This window comes from Myotis brandtii, unplaced genomic scaffold (genome assembly GCF_000412655.1).
Source record: "Myotis brandtii unplaced genomic scaffold, ASM41265v1 scaffold589, whole genome shotgun sequence".
NCBI lineage: Eukaryota > Metazoa > Chordata > Mammalia > Chiroptera > Vespertilionidae > Myotis > Myotis brandtii.
In genome coordinates, this window is record NW_005370220.1 from 464,269 (window position 1) to 487,060 (window position 22,792).

Genomic DNA, 22,792 nt, shown 5'->3' on the forward strand with positions numbered 1-22,792 from the left:
TATGCATTGTTAACCGGAGTTGCTTCCCCTCACCCCTAGGTGTTTAGATAGTAGCTTGTGTTTTTTAAAACCAATATTGATCATTTGTTAGTTTTCACCTTATAGACACGTCTCCAGGTAAAAATAAGCTCCGTCTCTGCACAAAGAAGGATGAACACAAAAGAAATTCTATAAATAGGATTTTATGGAGTGGAAAAAGTTGGCGTCTAAATTTCCCATGAGATGTCGGTAGTTGTTGAAAGGAAATGGGGATGATCATTTCAAATCCTTCTATATTTGGGATCCTAATGAACTTGAATGATTTGTGATTCTCTCCCATCATCTGTGCCCAAATTCCTTTGATTCTAAAAACAAAACATTTCTTCAAGCTGGTTCTGCATCATGGAGGAAGGCTGGGAGTACTTGTCACTTCCCCACATGTTCCAGGCACTGAGCTAGTCCTCAAAACAATTTCGTATGGTGAGTAGCCTGATTTTTGTACAAATAAGGAAATTTAGATGCAGAGAGTGTCAGTGACTTGCTCAAGGTCACACAGCAAGTTCAAGGTTCAGGATCCTGTGCGTTTGACTTCACAGGTCACTTTTCCCATGTACATTGCTAGCCCATCTTTTCTTAGGAATTTTTCTGGCTTCTCGTGGTACCATATTGCTTGGACTCCTCTTCTACTGAAGAATTTATCCTTTAGACATTTGAACAACTGCATCCCAGGACATTAAGGGAAACTGTCTTAAGGATTCAGGGCTACCAAGGCTTCACATTTTTACCCCAGGCTCCGAGGTCACTTTCACTTCCGAGAGTGGTACCCGAGACTGACTCTGCTTTGCATCACTTACTGGGCCCAGAATACTGCCTGATGTAGTGGACACAAAATAAATTCTGCATTGAGTGGATGGATGGATGAAAATTAATTCTAAAGTCTTGAGCCCCAGAGTCCTTCCCTTTTGGAATGTCTGTTGAGAATGTTATAACCACAGAGACAAATCTGGGAGAACCTGTATTCCAGTGACCCTGTCATTGTCCCAGCCTTATATCCCAAAGATTCCCAGCAGGGGCTCTCTACCGTCTCCTGATTTCCTGGGGCCCCCGGAGACTTTGTGTCTTGCATCCTGGGTTCTTCCTGGGGCCCAGGTCTGGGACACGTCCCCACATCTCCCCAAAGCTCCCAAGTCGGCCACCCTATTCTCCAGAGGATGACTTGATGTGAATTCCAGCTGTGTAATTTCGGGCTGAGTCTCAGCTTACCCATCACTGAAATGGGACTAAGAATACTTCCCTCGTAGAGCAGTTGTAAAGATCCAGAGAGCTAATGGGCAGGAAAAGGCCTGGCATGCAGATGGTGCCCCCCAAACTGCCTACAGAATCCAAATCCTTTTAAAGCATTTCCTGCCCGCTGCAGCCAGCATGGATTCCTCCCGTCCCTGCAGCAGATGTTGCGATCAACTGTACTTGCCGGCATCACCCAGGAGAATGAGTTTCCTTGGAAAAGGGATAAGTGGAGAATTCTTTTTGGTAAATTACGGCTCCTGCTAAAGGTTCGACACTTCTATTTTCCACCTGTCAGGGGAAAAAATAACTACAGACCAGCGGTCAGTTCGGTTTCACTCTTTATACTCTATTAACCCACAGAGCAAGCAGCAGCGCTCCTGTCCTGGGGGGAGCAGGGAGCCCAGAGGACACTGATATGATAATTAGAGAAAACCATGGCCACTCCCTTCCTGATGAAGCTTTGGGAGGGAGCGGTGCAGGGCGTTGGAATACCTGGGGAGAGACGAGCCCCGCCCCAGGGAACCCAATAGAGATAGTCATCATGGTGACCGGGGATGTGACAAGCTCAGCGTCCACTGACATGTTGTTACTGGGGCTCAATAACTGTGCACTGATGTGCTTTGAAGTCTGCCACCGTGACTGGTGATTGAAATATGGAGCCAGCCCAGGAGGAAGCAGGATGTGAATTGATGGCTTAAGAAATATGCACAGGGCTGGCGGGGAAGAAAGGAAGGTAGGGGGGTGAAGCCAGAGAGTGTGCTAGCGTATAAGGAGCACCAGCCTCGTCCATGCTCCTGCCGGCACACTCCCGGCACCCTTGTTAGGGATGTGCGTGGGTTCGGAGAGGGGCCTCTGAAATGCCCAAATCCTGCTTTCCAATCAACCCCTGGCCTGTCGGGTTCCTAAGGAAGATATTCACACAAGGGATGATGACAAATGGAAGCGCAAAGAGCCATTTTATCATTAGCTGGGGGGCGATGGATGTGGACATGTTTGGAAAGTTGAAAGCAGCATTGAATGTAGTTCAGCCAATGGACAGCTATCCCAGAGGTCTCACTTTCAGCGTTGTCAGGCAGATCCAGCCAGTGTTGGATCTCCTCACAGCACAGGCCAGGCCAGGGGAGCCGAGCCCTGCACCCACACATTGACTGGCCAGCAGCATTTCTCCAGACTGGACAGGGCCGCCCACCACAAGGTCAGCCGCAGGCAACCTCTCACAGGCCGAGATGGCTCAAGTTCTGGAGGAAGAGAGGAGAAAGGGGAAAGAGCTGGAGAGGGAGCCAAGAGTTGTCATGGACCAACCAGGTGCCAGGCACCATGCCGGCTCCTCATCTCATCTTCACATCAGCCATGTGGGCGGGTATTATTACCTTCATTTAGAGACCAACAAATAAAGGCTTGGAGGTTTAAGTAAGTCGCAGGATTTCAATCCTGGTCTGTCGAATGCCCAAATCGTGCTCTTTTGTGTGTGCCAGACTGCCTCCCCACATTTCCAGACCAAAAAAACAACAACAACAAATAAGACACAATTGGGGAGGAGGAGGATTCCAAACACCCTCTGTGACTTGTCAGCAGGGCGCACCATTGCTGACATCAGACTGAAAACCTGGCTCTCTTGGCCTCTCTGCTCCTAAACTAGGGGAGCTCAGAGCCCTGCCCTCTCCCTCCTCCTGTGTTTTCAGGTGACTCCCCTAAAGTCAGAAATGAGCATCAGGGGTCCCCAGCGATGCTGCCTCAGCCCACACACAGGGTGTGGGGAGCCTTGCCATTCTGCTCTGGGAGTCCTGGGCTCGCAGTGCTGGCTCGGGCCGTGTAGAATCTCCGGGTGACAGACTGAGATGGTCAAGCGCAGAGGCCTTGAGCCCCTGTCTGCAGATTTGGCCCCAGGACTTTCCTGGTGAGTGTTTCCTGGGGGAGGGGGTCACTTCTGCACAGCAGTGACACCTGCACGGGTGCCGGTGACGCGCTGTTATCATTGGTCACTGAGCGTGCCTCTGTCAGCTGTGGGGCACTGGCCAGAGAACACGGCACTGCAGGCCCAGCTTTCCTTCCCTCTGCAGAGACCAGCGGAGGGGAAGGGGAAGACACGTGTAGGGTGTGTTTTGGAATGTGGAGTCCCCATTTCCTCTGCAGAGCAGACAGAAACCTACATGGATGTGTAGGGACAGGTGGGCACACTTCATTACAGATGACTGCTCTTTGCAGCCCATTAAAACCCTAATTAGCCAGTACAGGAGCCCACATGATCTAACCTCAACTTACATTTCCAGCCTTCTCTCCCACCATTCCCTGCCATGCACCCTTCCTTAGCTCCAGCCCTGGGAAGGGAAGGCCTGTCATATAAGGAGCACCAGTCTCATCCAGGCACCTGATATGATCATTAGAGAAAACCGTGTAGGGACACAGCCCAGGCAAAGGCCTGGACGCAAGACAGAACAGGACGGGTTTGGCCCAGCAGTGACGTGTTCCTTCTCGTCTTTTGCAGGAATTGCAAGCTGAGCAGCAGCAGCTTGTCTATGGCCGCCGTGGACATCCTCTACATCGACATCACAAGGAGATGGAACTCTATGACCCTGGACCAGCGGGATTCAGGTACCTGGTGACTGGCCTCCACCATGTCCCGTGGGAGTTCAGTACATTTTCTATTCCTTCTCTTTCAGGGTCAAGGTTATTCCATCAGCGTGAGGGATTGAGCTGAATTTGAGTTCAGGGGCACTGTCTGCTACAAGGCTGTACCCACCCAAATTCTAATTCCCCAGTAGAATCCCTTGTTTTTGCTTAAGGCTTTGGTTCCATTCATACTGGGAATACTCTGTCGCCTGTTTTTTCATTCTTTCCTCTGCACACACTCGCCAAGCACATGCTGGGCCAGGCCCTGGATGGACCAGAGTGAAGAGCACTTGGTTCTCACCCTGAAAAAATTTGCTGTCAAGTGGGAGGCAGATGAGAACACAACACTAGTGCCGTGGGATGTGTGCTGTGGGCGGGAAGCACAGAGAGGCTCTCGGGCACCCAGGGGGCGCTCCTAGTAAGGGACACCCACAGGAGACGTCTTGGAGAGCCATGGTGCCATCAGCCGGTGCACAGGGTGGGACAGAACCCCTCCAGCAGGGGTGCTGCCTGTGAAAGGCTCTGGGAACCCCAAGTGGCTTAGGTGGGCTGGAGCGAGAATGGAGGGGGGAAGCGGAGGATGTGGGGTTGCAGGGGCTGCTGAGGCCTTGAAGGCCACACAGATGTTTCCACTTGAGCCTCCAGGTTACATGGTATCGAGGCTTCAGTTAGAAGGATCCACCTTTAGGTGGATGAGTTTCTGATATTTTTCCTTATAAAGGGTGTTTTTCTACAAAGTCATAATAACCATACCTGACATTGGTACCCCTCATCACAAAGTTACAAAGTGCTTTCATGCAGACCCCTCAGTAAGTGTCCCCGTGCAGAAGGGATCACCAGGCTCATTTCACAGATGAGTAAACTCAGCTCAGCTCACCTGGCAGCTCCGGTCCCTTGGCACCGGCTTCCCTCCGAAAGGGACTCGCAGCGGAGGGGGCACCTGGGAGCAACTTTCTCCTGTGATTTGGTGGCGAAGACATGCAATGGGGTTGGGAGATCCAGGTTGGAACTGACTCTGCCTGTTCTAGGATGTAAACCTGAAAAGCCATTTCACCTCCTAATCCCCGTTTCTTCTCCTGTAAATGGTGCCAACGCCTGCTCTCCGGGTGCCTGAGGCCTCCTGTGTCAGGGGCGTGAAAGCCTTTGGAGCCCTTGTTGGCAGTTAATCTTGTCAGTAGGCACCCCTTGGGGAGAATCTGGGGTGCGCTGCCTGACAGCAGGTGCTTCCTGCCAGACCCAGCGCACACCTGTGGTCTGCCCTGGGCCGCAGCCTCCTGACTCAGGGACCAGCAGGCCCTTCCTGCAGGTCGGTGCTCAGGCTGCGTTTGCTGATTGGCCTCACAGTGGAAAATGATGCTCCCAGCTGCCCATCTATTGTCGGGTGTTTCCTACGTGCCACGCCCTCTGCCGGGCCCTTTACATGTGCAGCCCTGGCAGAATCCTCCTGGAGACGGGTGTGGTTATCTCCATTGTACAGAGAGGGAAACTGGTGGCTCACTCCATGCTGCCACTGTCCCCTTCTCGGTTGCTTTGTCCTACTACAAGAGGGAAACTGGTGGGTCAGGCCCTCACTCCACACTGCCACTGTCCCCTTCTCGGTTGCTTTGTCCTACTACTGGGTCCTAGAGTAAGATGACCACCAGCTCCCAGCCTTGCTCTAATTCAGAAGCAACCTCGGGGAATAGCAACACTCATTGAACCCACAAGGTGAGCGCTCCCGTGCGTCTCCACAGTGGGCGTCCCTCGCAGCTTCCCTGGCAACAGGAGGGTAGGCAGATTAATTATCATCTCAGGGGCCAGGGCGCTCGTGTGACAGTTGAGCAGACAGCTTTTGCTGACGCCTTCAGAAAGTAAAGTGTTTGCTCTGTGAGTTGAATGCGGGGAGTGGTGGCAGGATCCCGGGGAGGGGGCCAGCTGAGGGGGTAGGGTGGCAATGGAATTATTAAATATTGAAATTGATCAGGAGTTGCCGCAGGAAGCTATTTATCATGTTTTATTGCTTCAAACTAGCATTACCATCTGGCCCGTTGTTAATTCTGAGCAGCTTTTCCTGTTTTGTTTGCCTCTTAAATTGCTCCCTGGACATGGAATCCATGGGGGGTGCCCACAGTACAGGCATGGAGAGATTTTCTGGGGTCTGCCAGCTTTCTGGGGTCTGCTGACCAAGCTAAGGAGATAAGAAAAGACTTATTTTTAGCGCATTCTGACAAGAGAATCCCGGGCTGGGACCCTCCAGGCCTTGCGCCTGCCTCAGCCGAGAGTGTGGAGTAGTGATGGTAATAGCTACAGTTTTGAGATCATCTCGTAGGTGCACACATCACTGCTAACCCTCACACCAGGCCTTTGAGGGGGTGAGCGTATCCCATTTTACAGATGAGTGTCCTGAGGCTCCACGAGCAAAAGCGACTTGTCTAAGACCCATAGCCAGTGCATGGCCTTGGGCCCAGGACACCATCCCCAATCCAGGGCCATGCCAAGCAGTGCTTCATCCTGTGATTGACAGGAGGGGTGGGGCTTGTGAGGCAGGGAGGTGAAAGGTCGACTCACAGCACACAAGACCTGTGCAGGAAGGAACTGGAGTGGGAGGTGGTGCAGAGTCCAGGTGCCTGTCTCCCCTTCCTTCACGCTGGAGCTTGTTCCCGTTTCCATCGCTCCTGAAAGGAAATGACAGGGTCTGGGGGAGAGGTAGTGCGGGCTGGGCATGAAAGCCAGGAATGAGAGCCCGTCTGTGTGGTGACCTCAGGGTCACTGCCATCTCTGGCTGGTGCCCAGTCCTTGCCTCCTGAGAAGGCTGGTCCAACGCCCTGATTCCCAAAGAGAAGGAGCTTCTGATGCCTCCACGTTCTTAGGACCATCCAGGAAGGTACTGGGTGGCAAAGGAAGGCATTGTGGTTGAGTGGTGGTTCTCCTTTGGGCGAGTCACAAGGAGACCAGAGGGTCCTTCCTTCCCCCCATGGTGCTGGGCCCAGGCTTCTGTTAAGTGCTGGCCAGAGGGGTGGGTGCCGTGTTCCAGAGCCGCTGTGGGGCTGACAAGAAAGAAGCCAGAAGAGTGGTAGAATGGGGTTTCTCATTCTCAAAGGGCACACATTCCTTCATTCACAAGCAGGGACTGAACATGTTAGCGGGTATTGGGCCCTATGGAAATATATCAAGAGAAATTATATTTACAGATCCCACTGTCAAGAAAAAGAATAATAATAGAGACCATTTGCTGAACATTTACTATGTGGCAGAAATAAAAAGTACTTGTTATAAATGCTTATTATGAGATAGGGCTCTTATTCCCATTTGGCAAATGAGAAACCTGAGACTTGATGAGAGGAGGCTAGGATTTCAACCAAGAGCAGCCTGCCCATTGCCTTTGCATTATTCCCAGTTCTGTAGCCTCACAAGTGCAGAGGACGCACAGTTGACACATATGATCAGGCAGGGCCAAAGCCACAAACAAAGGAAAGCAGCAGAGGAAAGATGCTGTGAGGGTTAAGAGAGAGACACGTATAAAGCACTTAGCATGATGTGTGACCCAGAAAAGGCACTCACTATGTGTCCTGTATCCCTGAGGGCCTAGCTCATGGCCCAGAGCACACAAGAGGATCTCGCTCGGTGCGCAGTGAATGTCTGATGAGCAGACGAATGTCAAAATAAAAAATGCCCACATCCCCAAAGCAGGGAGATGTGAGTGTGAGGACCATGGTTTAGAGTAGCAGTGACCTGCTTGACAGGGTCTCCCTTTCTTGTACTCACTGTCCAGCCTAAAACTCCAGCCAGTTTGGATAAGATCATCACCCAGTGCCCACACCAGCTATGTCCAAGTGCTCGTGCCCCGTCCCCTTTCTACAAGGCAGCCCACACCTTCCTTCTGCCCTGATGAGATTTCAGTGCCCACTCAGGGGGTTAACCCGATTCCTGAACCTTTATGAACCTACCCTTGAAATGAAGAAGAAAAAGGGTGTGTAAAAAGAGTAGTGAGGGGGAAAGAACTAGTAAGATCTCCCAACCCCATTGCATGTTATAAAATCTAAAGCTCAGACCATCCTTTTGAATAGGCTTGTTTTCTATTGACTTTGTTTCATTGGGCCAGGTGCACAGGATTGGATTAATCCTAATCCTTGTTCATGAGATACTTCCACCCTGGTCCATGCATAGCCTACTTTTGTTTCGTTAACTTACTCGTAATAATGGCATAAGCATTCACTAACTCACCACCCAAAACAAGAACTAAGACTTGACAGCAACCCACATATAACAGGTGGCTCTTCACGACACCAGCCCATTCCCCGCCGCTCCCACCCAAGGGACCCTCCCCTGCATCCGGTGCTCATGGTCCCTCAGCAGGCTGCCTTCCTCCCTGTTAGACTGTCAGTGACTGTTCAGGAGCTGATGGAATTCAGTAATACCCAACCTCACACTCCCCAACAGGCCAGTGTAATTGTCATTTAAAAAAATTAAAGATTTCAATTTCCAATTTTAAAATTTCTAGCAGAACACAGGAATCCAACTGAGGGCATTATCAGCACACCTGGGGTGTGGTGGCCTCTGGTTGCACAGCATCAAATGAAGAAATGAGTCCGTCAGTGAAGTTGAAGTTACTTCATGTAAATTGTGCTCACGAGCTGCTCCTCATCATTGAGACTCTGCTCTCAAATCTTCCGAGTGGCCTCTCACTTCTCTGTGGAGAGACGAGGACAGCATCCAGATTGAGCAATGAAAGGAGGGGTCGGCGGTGTCCTCGTTGAGAAACAAACATCTCACTTGCAAAGGGGACATGTGAGCCCAGCACCTGGGCATCTAACACAGGACCAGTGTCTCGGGGCTTCTGACCCCTAACAACTGTGTCCACTTTGCAGCCAGATGTTTTGCTGTTTTAAGATATAAGCTAAAGGTCCCTCCAAGTAACCAAGGGAACAAGATTACAAAGCAAGAAAAAGTAGGCAGGAGAGTCCCCCCGCCCCCCACCCATGCAAGCATGAGTGAGGGACACCTGTATGCGTGCACAGCACACATGAGCACATACTCACATCCCTTGTTCACAGAGAGAAATCTAAGAGTGACATGGTTTAATGTCTAACTCTTTGACCAAATAAGAAACATGTCTTCTACTGCTTGAAGAACGCCTGAGCTACATGCCCTCCCTCCTGGGGCTGCCTTGGTTTGACTGGCAATATAACCAAAGCCCAGGGCTCTGGGAGCTGCCATACCTGCCTTTGACCCTGGGCCCCATGACTTGCTCCCTGTGTAGCCTCTGCAAGTTGTGTGCCTTCCTCTGGGCCTTGTGCTCGCCCTCTGTGAAGTGGAGCTGATCATGAAATCATTGCCATGGATGAAGCAAGACAAGGCGCGGGAAGCACTCAGAGCAGGGTCTGCCGCAGGGAACGTTCAGTAAGCGAGGCTGCTACTGTTGCTATCCTGTCAGTCTCACTGCACCCCTCTCAGGAAGTGCATCCTGGACACCACTCAAGCCAGGCGCCTGCAGGTGTTGGGAGCAAACAGGAGCAAGTGCTTGCCTTGAGATGCTCACAGCCTGGGAGAGGGATGGGACAGGTGGCAACAGACATCCCTTGGTGCCTGACGTAGTGCTGGGCTCTCCTCACCTCTCTCTCCAAGACTGCCCTCCCGCCTTGGCTGGACTGTTGCTGTAACAGCCTAGTGCCTGCCTGCCCCTTTGACCTGCACTGTGTGGCTGAGGATGGGAACCCCTGGGTGCAGCTCAGGCAAGTGGGGGCAGTGGGGACTGAGAGGCCCGGGAAGGCTGGGATGCAGCAGGACATGCAGCGAGGAGGCCTCAGGGCTGCAGGCCTGAACAGCCAGGACCAGTCTCTCTCTCTTTGGCCCTACCGTGGCCCCTGAAGACCAGTCTTTACCATTCCTCAGTATGTCTGCTCTCACACTGGTGGACACTTGCTGGCTGCCCTGGGATGACCATGTCGGCCACCAGCCCTCTTCTACATCACCTCTCAATTCAGAGCTGACCACCAGCTGCCTGCAGTCACTGGTCTCATGACTCCAGCTCAGGGAGAGCACCTGAGTGAGTGGGGGCCTGGCAGACTGGACCCCTTCCCACTCACAAGCCATCGGTAGCCCCCCACACACTCTCTCCCGCCAGGTGGCCGGCCACCTTGGAGGTCCTCCACTGCAGGCACTTGGATGTGCAGGAAACCCCTCCCCTTGCACACTGTCGCCTCAAGGAGCCTTCCTCAGCCCTCCAGCTGGGCCAGTCCCCCTTCCCATGGCTCCAACAGCATCCAGCCCTGCTCCTTGACCACACAGATCATGGCACTAATTCAACACTGGAATGAGAGTATGGTATCTGCCCCTTAAGTTGGACTAACCTCCATGAAGAAAAACTATTCCCGCCTTAAGCCTGACGCTGTGCCTGGCACACAGTAGGTGCACAGCAAACCCAAGTCCAGTGGAGGAGGCGTTAGACCCCGACAATGAGCTGATCTTGTGGGTGTCTGAGTCGTGTTACTATTTCTCCACAAATTTCCTCAGTGGACTTCAGATCGCCTGCCTCCTATATTTTCATTAGCTGGAATGAGCCCCACTGAAATGTATTTGGTTAACGAGGTACTGAAATATTTGAAAGTATTTTTACTTGGAATGTTTAGCACAGCGTTGCTTATGCACACACATGGACGCCCCCCTCCCTCTGAAATTCGGGGGCCAAGGATAACTAGGCAGGTTGCACGCAGCCCCTCACACGACGTGTCTAGCACAAGTGACATTCTTCAGCCTTGAAATCATCTTGGAGTCAGATGGGCCTCTCTGGATGTGCGCCCTACACGCTTACCAAATAGTCGGTGTCAGAACTATTTTAATAAAAGCAAGTGAGCCAAGAGAAACGCCAGCTCCCTCTCCCTCGCACAGACACTTCTCTTCAGCCTTTAGCGGCAGGCTGCGCTTTCTGTAATTCCGCTTCCCTTGGTGAGGACCGCCAGGAGCCCTGTGTTCACACCACAGCCCCATCCGCAGGCCAGCGCCTGCTCTTCATCATCCTCTCGTCACCTCCAGGATGCAGGGACCAGGAGCCCCGCCCACTGTCTGGCCTCAGGACCCGAAAAAGAGAGAAAGAAAACAGGAATGGCTTTTTATGCAGCAGTCCCCTTTTCTCAGACTTGCTGCTTACCCTTTCCAGATCTTGCAGGAATAGCGGCGGCAATATGGAGTGTTGTGGGGAAAGCATGAGCAACAGAGTCAGACGGGCTGTTCAATACCCCGCATCTTTCTCTGGAAGCCCCAAGGGGGGGGGGGGGCACTTCAGCTCTGGGAGCTGCAGTTTCTCTTAAAACAGAACAGGTGACATCCACTTTGCCTTGTTGTAAGGATTTAGGAAGGAAGGAAGGAAGCGGGAGCTCTTTTTCTCTTTGTTTGAACCACCATCGTTGTCCTGGCATGTGCGTATGGTTTACAGATTACAGAACAGTTTTCCAATCCATTTGTTCATACTCCCGTGGGCTCAGTCTTATCCACAGGACTCCATTTAGGGAGGAGGAAACCAAGGCTCAGGGGTAAAGAGGTGCTTGGGGGCAGAGCAGGCACTGGAACCTCCATACTATGCTGCCTGGGGAAGTGACAATAGTCACAAGCTCCTGACGTGGAAGGACCATGTCAATCCAAAAATGTCCCCAGGCACAAGAGCCCAGTCGGTGATTGGGGCATCCCTAAGCGTTGGGCAGAGCTGTGTGTGGTATTTCTGAACCATAGTCCCTGGGATGGATGCACTACAGTTTTTTAATCCATTCACCTACTGAAGGACATCTGATTGCTTCTGATTTTTGGTGATTATGAAAAAAGCTACTGTAAACATTCGTTTGCAGGATTTGAGTGAACATAAATTTTAAACAACTGTGGGCAAATACCTAGAAACATGATTGATTGCTGGATTGTATGTTAAAGCCATGTTTAGCTTTTTAAGAAATTGCCAGTCTTCAAGGTGGCCTTACCATTTCACATTCCCACCAGGAATCATTGGGAGTTCCTGTTGCGCCACATCCTGTCAGTGCGTAGTATTGTCAGGTTTTTTGATTTGGCCAATCTAACAAGTGTGTAGTGTGTTGTAGATATTCTTTATCAACTGGAGGAGTTCCCCCCATTCCTAGTTTGCTGAGAGGTATTTTTGTTGTTTGTTTGTTTGGCTGGTTGCTGCTTTAAAATCATGGTTGGGTGTTGGATTTTGTCAAATGCTTTTCCTGCATCCATCATTGTGGGCCTATGACTTTTCTTCTTCAGCCTGTTGTTGTGAAAGATTACATCATTTGACTTTTGAATGTTCAGGCAGCCTTGCATGCCTAGAACAAACCCCACTGGTCATGGTATAGAATTCTTTTTATACATTGTTGGGTTCAATTTGCTAACATTTTGTTGAGGATTTTTGCTTTTTGTTTATAAGAGATATTGATCTGTAGTTTTCCTTTCTGGAAATGCCATTATCTGGTTCTGATATCAGCGTATGCTGGCCTCATGAAATGAATTAGGATGTGTTCCCCTCTGCTTCTGTACTCTGGAAGAGTTTGCAGAGAATTTGTACTGTTTCTTTCTTAAATATTGGGTAGAATTTATCAGTGAAGCCATCAGGGCCTAGTGCTTTCTTTTTTGGAAAGTTATTAATTGTTCATTAAATTTCTTTAATGGATACATAAGCCTATTCAGATTATCTGTTTCTCCTTGTGTGAGTTTTAGTAAATTGCATCTCTCAAAAAATTGGACCATTTCATCTTAAGTTACTAAATTTGTGGGCATAGAGTTATTCATAATATTCTTTTATTTTTAATGTTCACAGGATCAGGAGTGATGCTCTCTTTCATTTCTGACGTTAGTAATTTTAAATTACTAATTAATAGTCTAGTAAATCATCTTTTTTTTATTTCTTGGGTTGCCTGACTACAGGTTATCAATTTTATTGATCTTTTCAGAGACGCACCTTTTATGTTAATTCATTTTCTCTATTGAGTTCCTGTTTTTCATGTCATTGATTTATACTGTAATTTTTATTATTTCTTTTCTTCTGCCTACTTTGGATTTAATTTGCTCTTCTTTTTCTAGTTTCCTAAGGTGGAAGCTCAGATGATTGATTTAAATATCTAAAATATATGCATTCAATGCTATAAATTTCCCTCTAAGCACTGCTTTCACTGCATCCCACAAAATTCAGTAAGTTCTATTTTTATATTTATTTAGTTCAAAATATTTTAAGATTTCTCTTGAGACTTATTTTTGACCCATATGTGGTTTAGACATGTACTATTTAATCTCCAAATACTTTGGGAATGTCCCGTTCACTTTCTGTTGTTGAGCTCTAGTTTAATTCCATTGTGGTAGGAGAACAAAGTTTGAGATTTTTATTCTATTAATTTTGTTAAGGTGTGTTTTATGGCCCAGAATGTAGTGTCTTGTGAATGTTCCATGTGTATTCTGCTCTAGTTGGATGAAGTGTTTTAGAAATGTCAATTAGATCCAGTTGATTGATGGTGCCATTCAGTTCAACTCTCTCCTTACCGATTTTCTGCCTGCTGGATCTGTCAATTACTGATGGAGGAGTGTTGAAATCTCCAGCTATGATAGTGGATTTGTCTATTTTCCGTGCAGTTCTATCAATTTTATATGTATTTTGACCCTTGATTATTATGTAATGCCCACCTTTATCCCAGATAATTTTCCTTGTTCTGCAGTCCGCTTTGAAATGAATAAAGCGACTCCAACTTTCTTTTTGGCTGATGTTAGCATGATCTGTCTTTCTCCATCTCTTTACTTTTTAATCTATGTCTATGTTTAAGGTAGGTTTCTTATAAGCCACTTGTAGTTGAGTTTTGTTTTGTTTTTTACCCACCCCAATTAAAAAATAATTTTTGTCTTTTAATTGATATATTTAAAGCATTCGATTTAAAGTAATTATTGATATAGTTGGGTTAACAGCTACCATGTTTACAACTGCTCTCTACTTGTTGCATTTGTTCATTGCTTTTTTTTCCCATCTTCCCTTCTTTTCTGTCATCTCTAGTTTTAATTGAGCATTTTATATTATTCCATTTTTTTTCTTTGTTAACATATCAATTATATTTCTTTTTTTAAAATTCACTTGTTGTCCTAGCGTTTACAATGCATTTTTTCAGCTAATAAGTCCATTTTCAAATAACACTATGCCATTTCACAGACAGTGCAGGTGCCTTATGATAGACTATTCCCATTTGTTCCCTCCTGCCCTCACAATGTTGATAGTATTCATTTCATTTATTCCTAAAATATTATCACCCAATACATTGTTTCTATTATTACTTTGAACAGTAACCTATTAGATCAATGAAGAATAAGAAAAATTAAAATATTTTATCTTGCCTTCACTTATTCCTTTTCTGGGGTCTGTCATTAATTTTGGAAACTTCTCAGCCATTATTCCTTTATATAATCTTTCTCCTTCTCCTTCTGGTATTCCCATTACACGTATATTACACCTTTTGTCATTGTCCCACTGTTCCTGGACATTCTCCTTTTTTGCATTCTTTTTTCTCTTTGCAGTTCAGTGTGTGATGTTTCCATTGACATATCTCCAGCCTGAATGTCTTTGTTAACATATCAATTATATTTCTTTTTTTAAAATTCACTTGTTGTCCTAGCGTTTACAATGCATTTTTTCAGCTAATAAGTCCATTTTCAAATAACACTATGCCATTTCACAGACAGTGCAGGTGCCTTATGATAGACTATTCCCATTTGTTCCCTCCTGCCCTCACAATGTTGATAGTATTCATTTCATTTATTCCTAAAATATTATCACCCAATACATTGTTTCTATTATTACTTTGAACAGTAACCTATTAGATCAATGAAGAATAAGAAAAATTAAAATATTTTATCTTGCCTTCACTTATTCCTTTTCTGGGGTCTGTCATTAATTTTGGAAACTTCTCAGCCATTATTCCTTTATATAATCTTTCTCCTTCTCCTTCTGGTATTCCCATTACACGTATATTACACCTTTTGTCATTGTCCCACTGTTCCTGGACATTCTCCTTTTTTGCATTCTTTTTTCTCTTTGCAGTTCAGTGTGTGATGTTTCCATTGACATATCTCCAGCCTGAATGATTCTTTCTCTGGCCATGTCCAGTCTACTGGAAGTCCATTGTGGGCATTCTTCATTTCTTTTATGGTGTTTTTATTTCTAGCATTTGCTTTTGATTCTTCCTTAGTGTTTCCATCTCTTACCTACATTCCCCGTCTGTTCTTGAACATTGCCTATTTTCTCCATTAGAGTCCTTACATATTAATTATCTTTATTTTTAATTTCCCATCAGATAATATTCCAACATCTATATCATATGTGAGTCCAGTTCTGATGCTCACTGTGTCTCTTCAGACCATGCTTATTCTTGCCTTTTAGCAGGCCTTGTAACTTTTTGTTGAGAGCTGGACTTGATATATCTGGTACTAACTAGAAACTAAGGCAATCAGGCTTTTAATGTGAGGCTTTATGTTAACCTGGCTGGAAGCTGGGCTGAACTCAATGTTTGTTGCAGCTGTGGATGCCAGAGGCTTTTGTTTCCTTGGTTTATTTTCTCTCCCTCTTGCCTTTGGGTTTCCCAAAAACTCCTTTTTAAATAGAGTCTTTGTCATGCAGCCCACTCAGTTGTAATCCACTGTTGTTATATTGGAGCCCTGGTGATGTGGTGGTAGAGTACTGCGGAGAGAAAACACTCTATAACCTTGTAATTAAGTCACAGATTCTTCCTGGACTGTGACTTTCAGAAATGTTTCTGAACCACAATTCTTTGTCTTTAAATTCTAATGGCCTGTGAAAAGCTGCACAAATCACAAGCATTCCAGAAGTGTTCAACATACAAACCCTTTCAGAGATTTTCCATGGAATTTCTGGTGAAATCTGGGTTTAGTCATTAAACCTGAGAATGAAGAGAGAACCTCATGAGCTATCTGATCAGGTCGCTGTCTCTAGTCAAGTAGATGGTCAATTTAGCCAAGACAGAGCCTTACCCAGACCGTAGTTCACCATCTCTCTCATGGGGCCAACTCCAGTACTCACTGGTAGCATTCTCCAATGTGTGTTCATCTTACTGCCATAGAATTGTAGTATTTAAAACCTGAAAGGCCTTAGAGGTCATTTATTCCAATGCCCATACTTCACAGATGAGGGACTCTGAGACCCTGGCGAGTTAATGGGAGAACCACCTGCTGTTCATTGGCTTTCTACCTTCCCTCCCTGCTCTGTTTCCTAGATCTTTCTAAGAAGTAAATCACACATTTCTTTTTTAGATAGTCAGTATACAAGTTTGTGATGAAAACTACACTCTGCTCATCCTTCATCCCATGGAGAGGAGAGAAAGTAGGTCATGCCCTTGGGGTGCCCAGCACCCCACTGGAGGACTTGGAAGACTTCCATGGCTGGGTGTCCTTGACCTCCATGTATTCTCTGAGGTCTAGATAAACCAGTGGTTCTCAACTGGGGGCAATTTTGCCCCTTCCCTATGGGACATTTGGCCATGTCTAGAGACATTTTTGGTTGTCACAACTGGGGAAGGAGGTTGCTACTGGGATCTAGTGAGTAGAGGCCAGGGATGCTACAAAACATCATGTAATGTACAGGGCAAACCCCACAATAAAGAGTCCTCTGGCCTCAAATCTGAAAGGGGTTGAGGTCGAGAAACCCTGAGATAGAGTACACCCCTTGGGTATCTCCACAACAGCTCCATGTGTACTTGAAATGGCCTCAGTTTCCCTTTGCTTCCCTAAAAGGCAGCCCCCAGAGCTGTGGGAGCGGTTCCCTGTGCCCCACCACAGTCATAAGATGCAGCTGCCGTCCGGCTCAGGGCACAGGATGGCAGCCTGCTGGGGAAGGGAGCACACCTGGATTGTTCATGAGACCTTACATGACTGAGGTGCTTTTTTTCTCGGTAGCAGGTGGGTATCTCTGCCCACACTTCCCCACAGATTGCTTCTGTGAAGGGAGGAGCAAGCTTATATAAGCGCAGCCTCATACAACCTTCTGTCACTTTGGCACTCCGGGGCCTGGGACACCCCCTCTCTCCTGAAGTCTCAAGGGAACGTGGTTCTGTTCTGAACAGGCCGTACAGAATAAAATCAGAGTTCTTCAGCCTTGAGACTGGCCTGGCCAGCCTCCTGTTCACCCTCTGCCACCCCAGCCCCCAGCCTCACCCCACTTTCCTCCCACACACCCTGTGCAGCAGCCACAGGCCGCTCTGGCCAGGCCAACACGCTTCCGTCTGTGCCTCTGGGCAGGCACATCGCCCTGCCTGCAATGCCATTCCCTATCTTAATGGCCTGGACAGTGTCCACATGTGAGACTTTTGTGAAGCTTCCAGGCCCCTCTCCCTCCTTCCAGTCAGTCATGCCCTCTTCTGTGCTCTGTGGGTTCCTGGCCCCCAGAATAGATCTTACCTTGCTGGGTCACAGGTGTTTGCAGAAGTCCGAATCCCCTCTGCACCTGCCCTCAAGGTCTGCTTAGCTGGTGATGCTCATGCCTGATTCATGTCTGGGGCCCAGGACCTACCTAGCACCATGAAAGCTTTATTGAAGGAATGCATGAGTGGGTGAATGAGTGAGTGAGTGAGTGAATAAGTGAATGAGTAGATGGATGGATGGCATCTCATTGGGTCCTTTATTTTCAGAGTAGCTATTTCCTGGATCCTAAGGGTTCCCTGTTGCTCACCTGGTTAACTGAGACACAGGCACACGACCTCAACTCTACCCCTTCTTCGGCCATTGATGCTGTATGATCTTGAACAAGTCACTTGCCCGCTACACTCGGTGCACCTCTGGTAACCAGCGGTGGCACTGTAGTGTGTTCCTCGCGTGGTCCCAAGTAGAGGAGGTAATAGAATCCTAACCAAGCTCAGGACTCTCCCTAACTCTCCATTTGCAATGGTCCCCTCACCCCAGACAGCCCTGCTCCTGAAGTGAGTACAGGGAGAGAAACGTTTTCCTGCACTAATAAAATTACCTTCTCTAAAGAAGGCAATTTGCATGTTAATGTTTTGGGTAATTCTGTGCAGCTCCAATGCCCTCAGGGCTGCAATTTCTCGCTGACAAAGTGACAAAAATAAACTCCTGCATAAAAGAGCATTTCTCTTCTCTCATTTGTACTCTAAAGTGACATTCTTAATGTGAGTCAAGTTGAAACCCACCTCTCTGTCTTATTTTTGACACTGATCTGCCTCCCCTCACCTCTCCAAGTGACAGGCCGGTTCCTCAGAGCTCCTCAAAGGGGTCTCTCCTGAGGACAGGGCTCAGTCCACCTCCAGGGCTCCTGGCTGGTCTCCTGTGAATCCCAGAAGGCCCAGCCAGTTCACTGGGGCAGGCAGAGGGAGCAAGGCAGCGCTGCCTTTGCTGGGTGAGAAGGTGGTCTAACTGCCCCCAGCTGGACTATTTGGGAAACGAAGAACAGCTGCAGTGGATGGAGATTCTGAGCCTCCGTCCCCAGCAGCAGACGTTTCTCTGCCAGGCCTAGCCCCTCTGATGGCTTAAAGACAGTGAGAAAGGTCACATTTACAGGGCATCTTCCATGGGCTGGACACCAGGTGGGGCCCCTTCCCTCTATGTTTTCTCAGTGAAACCTCCCTCACCTTCCCCCTCTTAGCAAGAGCCAGGCAGGGTAGGTAAGAGCTGAGGCTCCCAAAATGAGCCAAGGTCCCCTAGCAGATCTGGGTTTGACCTTAGGCCTCTGTGATACAAAGCCTGGGTCCTATCCTAAATGGATGCTGAAGGCTTGCTCACAAAATCTGTCAGTGACCCAAGTAGGAAAGGGAGGAGAGAATTGACATTCGTCAAACACCTACCTCGTGCCATGCGCTACACAGATCAATTTCATTCAGTCAGCTGACATCAGTTAGTCAGCTGATGTTCACAAGCGCTGACCACATGGCAGGCACTAGTAGTGATGGGATGTGCAGTGACCAGTACCCAGGCCCCAGGCCCCTGACATCTAGGAGCAGAGACGGACAGACATTAAACACAGAAGCACATGTAATGAATTCTATGAAATAAAATAACTCTGTTTTTAAGGAGAATAGCAGAGAAGGCCTGATTTATATTAGGAGGTGGGTCAGGGAGCTGAGATCTACGTGCAAACCAGGTGGAGACCAGGGAAAGGGTGTCTGGCAGAGGGCCGGCCCCTGACCAGAGCCCCCGCTGGGAAAGTGTGCGGCAGCTTCTAGGAAATGAAAGACAGCAGCGGGAGGGGGCACAGACATTGAACATAGGGGGGCACCCAGGACAAGGGGGTGCACTGGGTTTGGGGCGCTGCAGAAGCAGGCTCAGAGCAGGCTAAGGAATATGGATTGTGTTCTGAATGTTGTGGGGCAGCTTAAAGCAGGAGAATCCCTGGCTTGGTTCCTGCTTCTAAAAGGTGCTCAGAATATGGATTGTGTTCCGAATGTTGTGAGGCAGCTTAAAGCAGAATCCCTGGCTTGGTTCCTGCTTCTAAAAGGTGCTCTGGATGCTGGTAGGAAGGGGGCAGGGTGGGAGCGGGGGACACCAGCGAGGAAGCTGCGAGGAAGGAGGAAGCTGAGGGGAGGGATGGCCTCTCCCACTGTGGATGGGTGTGGTGGTGATGGTGATGGTGTCGATGAAGAGCAAGGGTGTGAAGTACTCTGGATGTTGGGGGAGGAGTTTCAGCAATGGTTCTTGGATTTCTGGCTTAAGCAAGGATTTTATTTATTGAAATGGGTAGGATTTAAGAAAAAGTAGGATTGGGAAGACCATGAAATTTATTTCTAAGGGGCTTTTTGAGATGCTAATGAGATATCCCAGTTGGGGGGTGGGAGGAGGAGCAGTCTGGCCTGGAAATAAGGACTGGAGGCATGGCTATTTAAAGCCTAGGGAATGAAGGACAGGAAGAGAGAAGAGAAGCTGGGCCTGGGCCAGGTGAAGCAGAGAGAAGCCCGCAGAGGACAGGTGAGCCTGAGCCAGAGTTCCCAGGAAGATACAAGGAAAAGCAGGCCAGTGGGGTGTCAGAGAGCGAGGAGAGAATTTTTCAAGAAGGGAGGTGTCCACTGACATTAATAAATGCTGCGGAGAGAGCGAGCTAAGAGGAAGGGAAGGGACAGGTCCCAGTCTTTTGGCAAAAGCAGTTGGTGGAGGGATCTCGAATGTCCCCCCCCCCCCCCAGGTTGCCTACCTCTCCTTCCTTAGGGCTCTCTATGCTTGCCTGCCTCTCCCAGGAAATTCCAGGCTTCTCCTTTGCATTCTAACACTCTGCTCCCCAGTTCCACAGCCCTCTCTCCCCTCCCTGTGTCCCCTTCCCTTCCACACAAGGGCTTGCATCCCCCTACCCCCACCCCCACATCCACCTGACGGGAGGTCAGATGGTATTAATCACCGGGCTGCTGCCTTACAAATCCTCCAGAGCCAGGCCATTGTGGGGAAGGTGAGATTTGTTCTATGGGAAAGCAGCCCAGTGGGGAGGCTTTGCACATGTCAGCTCTGAGGTAGAGCGCACACAGCGAGAAGGGGCCTCCTGGGGACGTGCTGGGCACCCCACACTGGAGATGGCCACGTGTGGGCTAGATGACCGTTGTTTGCAGTGTCAGGGAGGGCAACCGTGGCTGCGAATCTCACGGGAACTACGGGAAGCTAGACAAAGTGCTAGAGTCAGTTTTGCCAACTCACAATTTATGGCTTCTTCCCTGCCTCTCTGAGTAAACCTGACATTGTGAGGGCAGACTCACAGCCTGGGTTCAAATCCCACCACCACCTCCAGTCTGGGACTCGGGGAGAATGTCTCTACCTCCCTGCACCCCCGAAGCCTGCAGGGCCAACCAAGACAAAAGCAATGCTTTGATATGTCATTAAACACAGGTGAACAACCAAAGGGTGAAATGGGGTGGGGATCATAAATGCACCTATCACCCAGATTTCGTTTATAGGATTACCTGAGAGGGTCCCAAAGAGCTCGCCGCAGTGCCTGGTATGTACCAAGCATGCACCGTATGCCAGCTGCTCTTATTCATTCTTGTCGTTTTTAGTGTTATTATCATGTAAGGTCTGGATTGTGTGATCTTCAAAGTCCTTTTCGAGCCAGAGGTTTTGACCACTTGCTGAGGAGTGAGTGTTGAGCCTCAGAAGAATCCCGTTGGAGCCATTAATCCCACCCACAAGAAGCGTCTGGAATAGCACGAAGAAGTTGCAGGAAGTGGTGACCAGTCCTTAGACTGTCTTCCCAGATCACGACTTAGGGACTTGTGTCCATGCCGTGTGGAATCAGGGGTGACGCTGGATGGGACTGGACCTCTGGGGCAGTCTGGTGCAATGGTGTGACCTGTGGTCAATGAAATGATGGGGCAGCTGCCTTTGTCTTTGATTATGTTTGTTATTGGTGCTGCAGGCCTCTGGGAGGTAATGGTTTTCTGCAAAGTCTGCTTATGGTTCCTTCCTGACCCTTATTAATTTTTCCATCTAGCCAAGGACAAAGGTGACGCTCAAACACTGTGACTGTGAGAATGGGACTTCTGTGCCGAGCTCTCCCTTTCTTCTCTTGGAAGATGGGCTGTTAGGAGGTTTCCCGCCTGGTGTGGGGAGAGGCCATGTGGAGCAGTGATGGCGTCCCAGCCCCACCACTCTCCAACAGTGTGACCTTGAGCGAGGGAAGTGTGACCTTGGGCGAGTGGCTGGGCTGCTTAGATTGCCGTGAGATTAAATGAGCACACACAGGGAAAATGCACCGTGAGCATCCTGGCGGGCAGAGCGTCCTCAGTAAATGTGGTGTGTGATTTTAGTTACCATTTTTAAAACATTGAGTAGCTGCCATCACTCCCAGTGCTTCTGGAATCCAGAGAAATCGCCCAGGCTGCCGCTCATTTTAGAGGGGAGAAGTGAGGCCAGGAGCTGGAGGGAACTGCTCACAGCCACGCAGTGCACAGGCGCAAAGATCTGACCTCCCTGCAGGGTTTCCTCCTGTGGCCCAGTCCGTGGGCTCATTCATCCTGTGGACACTTGCTGAGAGCCCGCTCTGTGAGGCTGGAGAGGGAGGCAAAGGCCCCCTGGCTTCGCCACAGTCACGTGTGGAGACAAGCAGCCAGCTCCCTGCATCGAAGGGTAAACTGGTGTCCTGAGAGCACTGCGGGCAGTCGCTGTGAGGGGAGGGTGCACCATCAGAGTGGGGGCGACGGGAGGCGGTGCCACTGCTATTTTGAAGCATGTATTGGGCTATTCTGGGCAGTGCCTTGTAAAAGGGGCAGGCAGTACAGTCCCCACTTTACAGACAAAGAAACAGAGACCTTGAGAGGTGAAAGGACTCGCTAGAGACTAGACAGCTAGTAAGTAGCAGAGTTGGGATCCAGCCCAGCCCGTCAGACTGCCAGTCACTGTTCCACAGACCTGAATGCCGCCTCACAGGGCATGCCCAGGTTTGCTGTCCTGTGCAGTTCCTCGAGACACCCCCCCGCAGCCGCCCAGGACCCAGGCTGGGGGTGCCCAGGAGTGGCGAGCGGACTGGGAGGCTGGTGATTAACCACCTGGAGTCACGCCGCCTTCACAGATCGCTCTTGTGGGGAACATTCCACTGCACGGAGAGGAATCACTGAGCTAATTCTAGTCAAGATCGCTCAGCTTTATTTCCTACCGACGCTTCCAAACGGAAGGCTGTGTATTTACACATTTAGGCTCACACTGTGAGACAGAAACGTCTATTCTGGGTGAGGAATGGGAAAGAGATTTAAGGCTGGGAGAGAGAAGGGACTGGAAAGAGCTGCCCTAGCCCAGCACACCAGCGCCGTGAAACAGAAGCCCTAGCAAGGAGCTCAGTGTGTTCGAGAGGAAAAGAAACCTCTCCTAGTCAGTCTGGGGTAGTATCTCCGGCAGCTGACAATGATTTAATTATCTCACATATGCAAATGTGCCCTGTGAACTATATGATAATTCGTGGATGTCAGATGTAGGCAAATGGCTGGGCCTG

At 49.0% G+C, this 22,792-nt stretch overlaps 1 protein-coding gene across 1 annotated transcript in view; it reads left to right on the plus strand.

Annotated features, from left to right (window-relative positions):
- The window catches only part of TTLL11 (tubulin tyrosine ligase-like family member 11), a 184,996-nt gene that overhangs the window by 157,348 nt on the left and 4,856 nt on the right, over positions 1 to 22,792 (plus strand). The window contains exon 9 of the mRNA XM_005879192.2: positions 3,752 to 3,858. Coding sequence (XP_005879254.2) covers positions 3,752 to 3,858 — 107 coding nt within the window. The remainder of the gene's footprint in view (positions 1 to 3,751; positions 3,859 to 22,792) is intronic.